The 13,721-nt window shown below is 40.4% G+C and overlaps 1 protein-coding gene across 1 annotated transcript in view; it reads right to left on the reverse strand.

Annotated features, from left to right (window-relative positions):
* USH1C (USH1 protein network component harmonin) overlaps positions 1-13,721 on the reverse strand; it is a 697,039-nt gene that overhangs the window by 355,339 nt on the left and 327,979 nt on the right. Inside the window, exons 7-8 of the mRNA XM_086954146.1 lie at positions 12,330-12,387; positions 7,606-7,709 (exon numbers count right to left, since the gene is read on the reverse strand). Of these exons, the coding sequence (XP_086810272.1) occupies positions 7,606-7,709; positions 12,330-12,387 (162 nt within the window). The remainder of the gene's footprint in view (positions 1-7,605; positions 7,710-12,329; positions 12,388-13,721) is intronic.

The following is a 13,721-nucleotide window of genomic DNA, read 5'->3' on the forward strand; positions in this document are numbered from 1 at the left end:
AATTCCAGAAACCGGTCCCCGGAAGCTTGTTTCCGGTCCATGGAAGGCATGACTTGGCAGATCGGGCTGGACTGTTCCCATGAGGCACAGGGTCAGACTGATTTGCATATGGCCACGTCTGAACTGGGGTGGCAGAGTGGGCTGAATAATGGTGATGGATTAAACCCAGATCTGTTTACTGGGTGTGAGTATTTGATTGGTTCAAATGCTCCATCCATCACCACCCCCTTTTCTACTGCTTTGTTTGCCATAAGTTGGCAGGGTATGCTCAGACGTGAGTCCCTTGCTCACTTTGCCACTGAATTTAAGCAATCCAGGACGAAGACGGCTGAAATGCCAGGAACCGGTCCTCAGAAGCTTGTTTCCGGTCCAGGGAAGGCATGGTTTGGCAGTTCGGGCTGAACTGTACTCATGAGGCACAGGGTCAGACTGATTTGCATATGGCCATGTCTGAACTGGGGTGGCAGAGTGGGGTGAAGAACGGTGATGGATTAAACGCAGATCTGTTGACTGGGTGTGAGTATTTGATTGGTTCAGATGCTCCGTCCATCACCACCCCCTTTCGTACCGCTTTGTTTGCCATAAATTGGTAGGGTATGCTCAGACGTGAGTCCCTTGCTCACTTTGCCACTGGATTCAAGCAAGCCGGGCTGAAGATGGCTGAAATGCCAGAAATTGGTCCTCGGAAGCTTGTTTCTGGCCCAGGGAAGGCATGGCAGTTCGGGCTGGACTCGTCCCATGAGGCACAGGGTCAGACTGATTTGCATATGGCCATGTCTGAACTGGGGTGGCAGAGTGGGCTAAAGAACGCTGATGGATTAAACCTAGATCTTTTGACTGGGTGTGAGTATTTGATTGGTTCAGATGCTCCGTCCATCACCACCCCCTTTTGTACCGCTTTGTTCGCCATAAGTTGGCAGGGTATGCTCAGACGTGAGTCCCTTGCTCACTTTGCCACTGGATTCAAGCAAGCCGGGCTGAAGAGGGCTGAAATGCCTGAAACCGGTCCTCAGAAGCTTGTTTCCGGTCCAGGGAAGGCATGGCTTGGCAGTTCGGGCTGGACTGTTCCCATGAGGCGCTGGGTCAGACTGATTTGCATATGGCCATGTCTGAACTGGGGTGGCAGAGAGGGCTAAAGAACTGTGATGGATTAAACCCAGATCTGTTGACTGGGTGTGAGTATTTGATTTGTTCAGATGCTCCGTCCATCACCACCCCCTTTTGTACCGCTTTCTTCGCCATAAGTTGGCAGGGTATGCTCAGACGTGAGTCCCTTGCTCACTTTGCCCCTGGATTCAAGCAAGCCGGGCTGAAGACGGCTGAAATGCCAGAAACCGGTCCTCGGAAGCTTGTTTTCGGTCCAGGAAAGGCATGGCTTGGCAGTTCGGGCTGGACTGTTCCCATGAGGCACAGGGTCAGACTGATTTGCATATGGCCATGTCTGAACCGGGGTGGCAGATTGGGCTAAAGAAGGGTGATGGATTAAATCCAGGTCTGTTTACTGGGTGTGAGTATTTGATTGGTTCAGATGCTTCGTCCATCACCACCCCCTTTTGTACAGCTTTGTTCGCCATAAGTTGGCAGGGTATGCTCAGACGTGAGTCCCTTTCTCACTTTGCCACTGGATTCAAGCAAGCCGGGCTGAAGAGGGCTGAAATGCCTGAAACCGGTCCTCAGAAGCTTGTTTCCGGTCCAGGGAAGGCATGGCTTGGCAGTTCGGGCTGGACTGTTCCCATGAGGCGCTGGGTCAGACTGATTTGCATATGGCCATGTCTCAACTGGTGTGGCAGAGAGAGCTAAAGAATGGTGATGGATTAAACCCAGATCTGTTGACTGGGTGTGAGTATTTGATTTGGTCAGATGCTCCGTCCATCACCACCCCCTTTTGTACCGGTTTTATTTTTAAAGCACGCATTTGCAATGCAATAGGTCTCACATTTGTGAGAGTTTAAGCTATTGGCATTGTAAGTGACAATGCGTTTTAGTTATCTGTCTTCAAAACAACACATACATAAAAGGCATTGTCATTTACAGTGCCAATAGCTCAAACTCTAATAAATGTGAGACCTTTTGCATTGAAAATGCTTGTTTGTTTTATAAAGCCAAGTATTTTTTTTACATATCATCGAAACTCTCAGAGATTGTATATGTAGCTTATGCTTACATAATATGAAATTTGTGTATGAGAAAGAAAATATTCTTTATTATAGTAAGGCAACATTCATAATGTGTATGTGTCAAAAAAAGACAGTCTTGCAAGAGGTTGAGGAAAGAGGGTGCAAGTTATGGAAAGGACAGGTAAATGGAAGGGAAGCAGAAGACAGGTGGTTGTTTGAATTACAGTCATTTCCCAGGGTGCATATTGTGCTTCGCACATCAATGCTGTATAGGTGAAAGAGGGCGCCGAAGAATAAACTGGACATGAAATCAAAAAGATATAGAACCCAGCAGTCCCACATGCAGTGGGAAGTAATCACCAGAATCAAGGTGCCCAAAGAAGTAGTCAGAATGTGGAGCTTGAGTTGAAAGCTACCTTGAAGTTTATCATTGTCTAGCTCATGCTTCAGAAGCATTTGACCTCCCATCATTAATACAGGTAAATGAACTGCACTGTTATCCTATAAAGGGAGATTTGGACAACAGGGTGAGTGCACCCCAATTTTTGATGTAAAACGTGGCATTCACCAAGGTTGTGTACTTTCTCCCTTACTTTTATCGCTTTTCATTAATTAGATCGATAAAGTGCTGTAGCTGGAGAAGGTAGATGCCCTGTTAATATTGGGCAATCCCATACCAATTTTACTGTACGCAGATGATGCGGTACCACTTTCCAGGACTCCGGTTGGTCTACAACAACTCATGGATAAATGTAGCAAGTTTATAGGTGAAAGGAAACTGCTAATTAACAAAACAAAAACGTTTACCATGATATGTGGCATCAAAACAATGAAATGTAAGACTTTTTAAATTGATAGTACCCCAGTTCGAACTGTTAAAAATGTTGCTATCTACGAGTAACTTATTAGTATAAGTGGAAAATGGAAACAGGAATTATCTAATGTCTGTTCCAAGATGGTCAAAAACGCACATGGGATTTTTAGATTCGTATCTAAACAAGGTAATCACCCTGTAAAGGAAATGCTATAGCCTTATATGGGGCAATCATTGTTACAAGGCCCTGCAACATGAAAAAAAGTTTTTTTAAATGTCTCCTAAGTCTACCACCTTCAGCATCTACTGAGGTAGATCTGACATACCTAGCAGATTTGACCTCGGCTACTGCTGATATGGAGATTGATATGGGCTAAAGATGAGACAGCTTTTACTGGATCTATTAATAAAGAAAAAATCATGTATCCTGTGGTTAAAATATATTATGGATACATATAGCAAGCTATTGAATATACAGATTTCTGATAATACAGGCCAAGTAGCTTCCAAAAACAAAAAGGAAATCAAGGATTCAATGTTGTTATACAAAAAGAAAATCGTAAGAGCACCATAGAGAAAAAATCATGTTTTACATTTTATCAATCAATTTAATCCAAAAGAGGAATCCAAGATTATCTGATTATAGTAAATAAATCCTCACACCGTTATGTGCTGACGACTGAGATTAGGTATAGTACATCATCTAGTCGCATTTCCAGTTATGAAAACATGCCCCTTGGATTCTACCCCCTACCCTTGGTATGAGTTCTTCAAACAAAGCACTGTGCACTTCATGCTGTTTTGAAAATTTTATTTTTATTTAACATGTTTTTATCTGAAGCCGCTTTTTATAAAAAATAATGTAAGATGGCATCATTCTCCTATAAATCTACTTCTTGCACTGAACGCACCGGGAACTTGGTATTATGTAGCGTTATATGTTTTAAAAGCAATTAATGTAAGGAAAAGTATTGTCTCTGTAAACTGATCAAGAAAAAAAAATATGTGAGACCGCATAATGCTGATATGATCAGCCATTGTTTTTAAATGGGTATGGAATTTGGTATCATGTTTTGTTATTAAGTTTGTAAAATATGTTCTCTTCACTGTCTTTTATGGCTATGGAATTTGCCATCAAATTATATAATTTATTCTAATTGTGTATTTTAACTCTGTAAATGCTTTTATGGTTGTTCTGACAAACCGAATAAAGTATATTGAATCGAATGCAGGTAAATGAACTGCACTTGTCTCTTGCAAGTTTCCTAAGTAGTAAGGAAAGGAAAAGCTATACAGTGGTTTTCTAAAAAGGGTTCGCAATATGATATAATTTATCAAGGGGCACCAAGCTGACTAACTACCGTAAACCAGAAAGAGAGCTTCCAGGGGTATTGCAAGATAAGGTACAGAAGGAGTGTACCAAAGAGCTCGAACATTCCTGCCCCTGCTTTTGCCCTATTTCTTTATGTCTCCTTTTAGACTTGAAATTCAACTTTAGTATTGGTCCAAAAAATAATAAACTCCCTTTCCCTTCATGAAGCAACACAGTAACCATCATACATGTAAAGAGGCCTGTTCAGTGGGTCCTGCATCCATTGATCAGGCTCTGATCCTACCAAGACTGGACAGTATAATACACAATGCAAACGTTATAGGGTTTATTTAGCCCCTGGCAAGTTATACTCGATTCCACTGTAACAGCGGAGGGATGTGCTCCGCTGCCTTGGCGACTACAGCCCACCACACCTAGAGATCTCTGCCTGCCCAGATCTCTATGACTTTAGGGGAACTCTGAAGGCACTGAAGTCTTGCTGTGGGAGCAATCATTTTAGCACATTCATACAGTTGTTTGTTTTTCAAAAACAAGATCGCAAACTTAGAGTTTTCTTTTAAAAAAACAAAAAAAAAGTCCCTAATTTCCTGGGAGTTTTCTGCCTGTTTATGTATTTGTCTGTTCTGGACCACCATGTTTTCCCTGGTGATCCCAAACAGGAAAAAGATATGTCAGAATAGAGGGGCTGAGGTACTCTGACTGATTGCCTGATGTCAAGTTGAGTTATCAATCAAACGTTTCCACCTCCAGAGCCAGTGGAGGCACCACGAGCAAAACATGGCACTTCGCCTTACTAGAACTAAAGTGGGTGAACTGGGAGTTTTGCAGACAGGGTACCCTGCAAGCACGCTAGTGGACCCACCAACTGAGGTCTGAATGAGCTCCAAATTATTCACAGTATTCACTTGAATGAGCATACACTGCAAAGTTTACAGGAAATAAAGGCCCAAATTTAATAACTATCAGATGACCACCAACACTGGGAGGATTTTGACCCAAAACAACTGTGTCTACGTAGCTCTAGTTCATTTGGTAAGTTCATCCAACAGCATTTTTTTGGGAGTGCATCTAGTCCTCATGAGAGTTATGGCAGCATGAAGGATTTTATGACAAAATAAATAATATTGCTTAACAGAAACATAATTTACAAAAATATTGTCCCGATGGTTGTAAAATTCCCATTAACTTCAATTGGGCGATATTTTTGTAAATGATGGTGAGGAATTTATGTTTTTGTCAGACAATATTTTGGCTATGACATTCTAACACCATACCAGATAAAGTTTTCATGGCCAGCTGGATAAAGTATAGTGTTGGTTAGGTTGTTGCTGGGGGTGGCAACAGTTACATTTTTGCTTCCTTTGAAAGTGCACCATGCCACATCAATCGTGATATTTTAATTGTCATCTGCAGACGATGACATTATTTCCTAAATCTTAGCCCATCCTTTTTATTCTAGAGGCAGTTATTAATTTTCGTACCCTGGTTGGGCATCCTTGGTCTGCAAGAATTTGTGCTTATGAAATTTGTGTTAATTTTTTATTTGTATATTGGCTTTTCATTGTCATATTTTTCTATTGTTTGAAATCAGTGGATATTTTTTTTTTGTTTTAAATTATTTTATTTATGAAGCTTTTGCAGAACATACAAGAAGCAAGATGTCCCATTCTGAATATTACGAAGTGAGCACGTGGTGTACAATTAATTACCATTAGGCATAATACAGACAGATCAGATACAAATCAACAAGTCAGTGTGCACAAGTACAGTATTCCTTACTGATGACTGTGGTAGTAACACTGTCAACATCTCCAAAGCGTAACATTAGAAAATTATGAGTGAGTATGACATCGACTCAACAGTCATGGTATCTACCTAAAAGTGTAACAAGGGGGATCAATCAACAGGTGCTGTGTGGTCAAGGTCCGGCAAGTCGCAGTCTGTCTCAGGGTGGTCCGTCCCTCTGGCAGGTATATATGTTGTGTAGAGTCCCCAAAAATGTTTGGGGCTACTCCTGCGGGGGAGGACTTCGCTGAAGTTTTCCATCTGAGTGCTGCAAAAGAGCATGTCATGTGACCACTGTGCCATATTGGGAGTGGGGCCGCAAAGCCAGTTAATCGCTACTCTGCGTTTTGCTAGGAGAAGTCCCAAGTCAATCAATCTGCGCCCTCCTAGTGGGATCATTTTAGAATAACCCAGCAAGGCCAGTGCAGGGTCCGGGTGGCGCTCTGAATCAGTTATTTTCTCCAGCTCGCTAAAAACCAATTCTCAGAATTTGTGTATCGTTGGGCACGACCAGGCTAAGTTTAAGATGTCAGCCGTATGCTCGGTACATCTATCACAGGCAGGTGTTTCCCTCAACCCGTATCTGTGGAGTCTCTCCAGTGTGTAATACACCCTGTTTAAATATTTAAAGTAAATCAGCCTATGCCTGCCATTTAATGAAATACAACGTGTACTGGTGCAACAGTAGGCCCACATGGCATCAACTATTGGTTGCTGTAAGTCCCGCTGCAAGTCCAATCTGGCCTTGGAATACTGATTAACCCTGTGGTACATAGCAATCTTATAAATATTGGAAATCATCTTGTAGGGGAGATTTAGCTTTAATAGCATAGGTTAGTTCTGCAACCTCCGGAGGCTCCACAAGGTCCTCCCCCAAAATATCTCGTAGGGCATGCCTCGTCCTATGAAATTGAAATCGTTGCAGCAGGGTATAATGGTGCTCTTGTTGTTTAAATGCCTCCCATTGTTTAACCACACCATTATGGAAGAGATCGCCGACCGTCTGAATTTTCAGAGCTCTCAGTGCTCGTAGCACCCATCTATCTCTACATGGGGGCAGCCAACGGGCCCAGTCAAGCAGTATGACTGGGGAGTATAATAGAGCTCCGGCTTGAAGTTGCAACAGAGAGTGCCAGGCGTGACGCGTAGCATTAATGGAATAAAGTATGCCAGTCCTACAGTCTGTATCCTCATATATCAAGACAGGGAGTGGCAACAGGTCCTCAAAAATCGTCTCAATACGGAGGTGGGGAGCATCCAAAGGGCCATGTATCCAGTAATAAGCGTGCGCACTCTGCGCAGCTCTATAATATAAAGTTAAGTCCGGAGCACCCAGTCCCCCCATGTGGTATGATCAGTGGATCATTTATTGTTGCCCCACCCCCCTTTGACTCCAGTATCACCCCAGAGGAGAAAAAAATGACTTTCCACTGCTGGTTTCTCCTCATACATTGCAAGGGCTAATGTCAGACCTTAGAGGGCAAGTTAAAATGAAATCTCAGCGCTTCGGCAAAAGCATATATTTGGTATTCAATGTGCTCATGCACAGTTCTTACCTGCATCCTAGACCTCTTGTGCCCACCAAACTAATGAACACTTTCTTCTCCTTCATTTCTTTTCCACCAACTGATGCAAGACCAGCAATGCTACTTTTCCCATCCTGAAGAAAAAATGCACAACATTATTGTTATTACACATAGAATTAAGAAAATTGACAGACAAAAATATGCCAATAATTTCAGGCAAGGAATAATTAATCATAGCAATCTATTCAAACCCACTTGCATATTTTGTGGGGAAAGTAGTCTTGCATATAAAGGTATATGATATGCTCATTCTTGAGCCTTGCTTTACCCTGAGTTGCTGATTTTCCTTCGTCCTTTCCCTCCGCTATCACCTGCACAGTTGGCACCACCGCTACTGCTACACAGGTAAACGCAAATTTAATAAGCTCTTCTCCAACTAGTTCAGGTTCAAAACCACTTTTTTCATTTCTCCATCCAGCACCTCCACCGCTGGTTCCTCTGCTTCCAGAACATTATCTTATCCCTCAAATGAGCATCCTAGTGGGGCATTTCTAGATATATTCTGTAATTCTAATATCAAACTACAAATCTCTTCACACTGGAAGAGACAATCAACTGTGCATAAACAAATGTGATTTCACCCTTGAGCCTTCCCCACATTCCTAGACAACTTGCCAGTCACTGCATTTCAAGACAAACTGCTATTATCTTTGAACATCATCATTGCAAACCTCTACAGACCACCTGACTGTCACCTTTCTAGCTTCTTACAGTTCTTTCGTCATTTCTAGTCACTAACATTAATTGAAAATATTAAAGCATATATCAGATACTTCAACATGTGGTTCAACATTCTTAAGCTTTGTTTAAAAACACATTGTCAGTGTAGTCCTCTATTCTATTTTGTTATCCCATTACCACACTATGATCCTTCTCAATCATCTTGCTAATTTATTTCCATTGTTGTCCAGGGTACGGTAACTAAACACCTCTAAAAGGACTTTGGGAAATATTCTTTAGAATTGTCGATGAAGGTCATTCAATCCGTTTGATCATGATGGATCTCTCAGCTTCATTCATAAAATACATTGTCATCACTCATAGGACTGTCAGTCATAGACATAAAGTGTTTCATAGACCTATTAACAAAAACCAGATAGAGGGTCAAATTGAGTTTTAACTTTTGCAGAGTCTCACAAGACTACTCCATGTCAATGGTGCTTTTTAGAAGGTATGGGGCCATGCGGTCCAAATCATTTATGAATGTCGGAGTTTCTGCCTATCATATGCTTATTACGCACATTTATAGGAATGAATGACATCATTCTACACTGCTGCCTGGAAAAGGGATAGTGTGGGTTTAGGTGATTTACTTTCAACCTCATAGATCCAGAAAACCTTTATTTCTCAAATGTGTACTGAGTCTACAATCTGTCTTCAAATACCACTTGATCTTCCTCTACCCATTGACAGAAAAATACAACATTTCCGACTATTTTTTGATTCTGACATGTTTCATCCGCAATGAGTGCACTTGTAAACTTTAGTTTCTTTCAGCTGCACAAAACGTTATTGCCTGTTATTTTTCATCCCGACATTGCTACCATTAATGGGATAACAATTAATTTAGACTTTACATTTCTAACCTATTTAATCCTGCATGTCCCAAGCTCTTCATAAAATGGCTACAGGTCGACCTAGTGTAGCAGTGTACCTTGTCTGCTTTCTAGAGAAGGAATATATTTCTGAATCTAGCTTTGTGATTCAACAACTTAAATTTTGAATCCTGTGGTATTATTAATCGGCCTTCAAGGACCATTGATATTTTCATGTTACCATTTGAAATGTAAAAGCCTCCATTCTCTTTCTGACTTAAAAGATGAGATACCTAATCACTGTGTATTTTGTCCTAAAGTGCATGCATTGCTTTGGATTGTTTTGTGCTTTCACCTATGCATATTGTTTGGCTCTTTGAGCTTGAAAGCATGCTGTGGAGAGCTTTCCCACGTAAAGCAACTTTCCGAGACCCATTTGGTAGTCTTGCCAGGTTGACTTTCGCAAACCACAATCACACCATTTTCTAACTATTAATATGGCTCTTGGTTTTTCCTCTCTTTCTCATTTGCACCAAGTACCTGCATAGTACGGTGTCAGATCCAGACTCTTCCAAAATAATGGTGGTGTAAACTGAGTTGTTTTTTTTAAATAACTCACCAATTTACTAGCATGCTGGACTGCTGAAATTTTATTTGATCTAGCGTCTGAGTCTGCAACTTCTGTTTAAGGAAAAAGATAGAGCAACCATGGCCAAAACGATCAGTGGTTGCAGATTGGACGATTCCAATGCATACAATGTGGGTCTGTCAAGAAAAGCCAGTAAACAGATTTAAAAAAAGCAAATCTCTCAGCCAAGATAAAACCAAAATGCCTCTGAGGAAGACACATACCCTTACATTATGAAGGTTACAATACGTACCTATCGGATGAAAGAAACTGCACTACAAGCTACAATGTTAGAACACAAGTCTATTTTGGAAGCAGCCCTACCTACACAATAAAAATAAATAGACTCCTCTGACTACAAGGTAGTTAACATCACCTTCAAACCTTACTGGAATATTTTTTGGGGAAGGCACTGAGCTTTTTGAAAGAATGATTGATGATTCTTAGCATGAATCTAGTCTTCTAGGAGATAACTACCACGAGACCTGCAGAACAAATACACCAGTGGGCCCAGAAGGACTCCCACACATTCAGAACCGTATGAAATGCATATTAATGGCCATTTGGTGCCCCTCAAAGTTTCAACCGCTCACCATTAGTCTTCAGCTTTCACAAGACATGCTTTGGAATCCAGATATAAAAGATCTTCAATACCCATTAATATACAAAGAACACCCAGCTGTCCCTTAAAATCACATCTGGCCAGGACATGAGCTAAACAAATGACTGCATCATAAACACATAAGCATGGATTTCCTCATTTTACCACAAACCAATTCCAAGATAGAATTTGCACTCTTTGCCAATGACAAGAAGCAGGCAACACCACAGGAATGAGACTAAAAATTAATCTGTATACTTTTGTTGTCTCATCAAGTCTGCAAACTCTTGGTGCTTCTCCATTTACTCCAACGGCAGCTTCAATATGAACATTGTGCAAAACATAGACCACTTGGCTCTAGCTGATCCTTTTCTGCATGAATAAGGGAACTGATCTTGTCCCAGATTTATGGTGGTTGTGTCTTGATGAGTGGATTCCGAGAAACCCATCAAGCACCACAGAAGAACTGCATTCATGCTACAGCCAATCTCGTCAAAGGCCTTGACTAATTTGTAAGAATTACCCAGTCCCTTAAAACATTATAATGGATCTTCGTACAAGCATGTATCACATTCAAAACTGTCTGCATCCCCTACAAGGCTATCACTTGAATCGAGGACACCACTCTGTACCTCACATACAAGATCAAGACTGCAGATGGAAAAAGGAAAACAGACAGCAGAAACGTATCCGGGTTCGAGTTGGAAAACTGAAAGAAGAAAAAATAATAGACACCAATCTTTCTTGTGTTACTCACACAGAATCTGGAACATTGTCCCAGACCAAAGCCAGCAGGCTGCGTCTCTTCTCCATTTACAGAACAAACTGTAAACTCTCTTCAAACAATACTCCTTTCACTTATAGTTTCCTCATCGCTTCCTCGAAAGAGCTCTCAAGCCCCTACCCTCTGGCTATCCTCCCATTGTTCTACTCTGGCCCAGCCCACCAGCGCCCTTCTTCTTCACCAAGAAAGTTCTTATAATCCATACCTATACCTATTTTCTAATGCATAGTCTCTCATTTGAAATTGAAAAGGTCACTCCTGTAGAGTACTCTCTTGCTTTGTGGCTAAGTCAAATATTTTATGGATCAAATAAATAAATACATACATAGGCCAGATTATAAAATTGCAGGTAGCTGGACTGTCTGAAGAAAGTAACTGAATGTTCATTGCTTTCAAGAGATATAGTGAAAGGTAAATGAGCATTAGCATATACATTATATCTCAATAACCCTTAATAATTCTATGTTGATTGAGCTCTCAAAATCCTGATTTCAGCTTCATTGTTATTTAGGTCTTGGTGGGCGACACTGTTTCCAACCACAGACCTTGTGATACACAAAATATACCTTTAGTAGTTTATAAGCCTGAAAACAGACTGGTAAAATAGCTTTTGAAACTCTTTCCAATTTGCAAAGAGGAGGGGGCGTGAAAGGGACATTCCCCTCCTCATTGCGATTCACAATAATTGTTATACATGGTTTGTGCCTGCAGCAGCAATCACAAAACATTGATCAGTTACTGACCCCTGAGCTGGAGCAGTCGCTGATTTGCAAAGGAGAAGATTCCCCTGTGTGACAGCTTCCCATCTGGAAATCATATTGGTGTCCTTGGGAGAAGCTAACAGTGGTGCAGCGGAACACTACCTGCTCCCCTTGATGTCTTCCCAAATGAGGGCATAGGTGACATTGAAAAAGTACAGGCAGGACATAATTTGCATTCACTATTTGCAACGTGTCGAGGTACACTAGGCCTTTAAATATGAAGAACGCAATAATAGAAATCATTATTCAATTACTGTAGAAAGTGTGTAGTCATCTAGAATACCAGGAAAAAGCATAAATGAAACAATATATTCTTGAAACATTTATAAAATGAGAACGATATTTGTTATAATGCTGCCTTGAAAAATAAAATAATGCATCTTACCCCATCTGCAGACACAAACTGGTCTGCATATTGCCATTTCAGAGGTTCTTCAGTAGAGCTGAAATTAAACATAACTGATAGATACAATAATTCAAAACACTCAAATACACATTCTGTGAAAATTACTAAAGAGAGAGGGATAACATTTATGGAAAAGTTTTCAAAATTCTTTTCACTGCGCAAATACATTAATTTTGCAGCTGTAACTTCCTACTTCTTACAGGCATATGATTTTTCTAACAAATTCCTAAAGACCAATGGAGCATTGCAGAATGGTATACGGGTACATCAAAGTATTAACAAATTGCTCCTCAATATTTAGGTAATAATATTTTGACAATATAATATTTTTGCGCCAGATATTCTGAAATACAACCAGATCTAGAAGAATAGTTTGGGTAATGTCAATCTAAAAACAGGCTTTCTTTTGAAATATGTATTGATAAAGAATGCCAAGTGAACTTTAGCACCTGAGTTTAGTTGAACATCCAGGATATCGGAATGTGGCAAAGGGAACATTAGAACTATTCTATAAAGTACTAGACCCACTGGACCAAAACATTTTGAAGAAGTTTGGCAATCTTTGGATGGGCAATAGTCTCTTTTTTTATCCTATGAGAATACTATTTAACAAAATGCTGTCCTAAACCAAATTAGAAACATCTTATGTGCATTACCAATAAGGAACACACACCTTATTTCAACCTTCTGTAGTGATGGCTTTATGTTAAAAATTAAATTAGTTTAGCAAGCCTAATATGTTGTTTAGTATTCCCCACACTACCTAAAACACAATAGGATTTTTCAGCAAATGGTTTATTAAGTGGCTTCATTTAGAGGCTATAAAATTTGTTTTAAATATATTTTTCCTTCCTCTATTGTAAGGGAGGCAATACATTTCCTGGTCATCAAAGCAAAGAGCAGAAATGGGTTGTCATTATTTAGAGGTGCCAAAATGTGCATAACTTAGTGGTGGGAGGAGTAGCAGTTATCTGGCCTGATTATGCAGCTTCCCACCAATGTTTGTGGCAATATCACACACACTGGACCTTTGAAAAAAAAAGAGTGAACGTAAAGGAAGTCTTAAGCATCATGATTTTGTTGGGTACTGCAGAATTCCCACAATGCAATGTTTAACTGATATGTTTTCTATATTGTTCTTGAATCATAGAGTTGAGTTTTTTAAACCTCCTGGCACTAACGACTCACTCAATGTGCCAACTTAAGACAGAATACCAGTTGACCTGCAACCACCCCATAAACCACTGAACAATATTCAAGTGAGATTTGTTTCTGGTAGCATTCAACACTTTGATACATCAAAAGGATGGTCAGTGAAACTTAAAACCCTTTTTCATTAATGAATAACACAATCAAGAGCACTAGAAAATG

Source organism: Lissotriton vulgaris, chromosome 2_1 (genome assembly GCF_964263255.1).
Source record: "Lissotriton vulgaris chromosome 2_1, aLisVul1.2, whole genome shotgun sequence".
NCBI classification, from domain to species: domain Eukaryota; kingdom Metazoa; phylum Chordata; class Amphibia; order Caudata; family Salamandridae; genus Lissotriton; species Lissotriton vulgaris.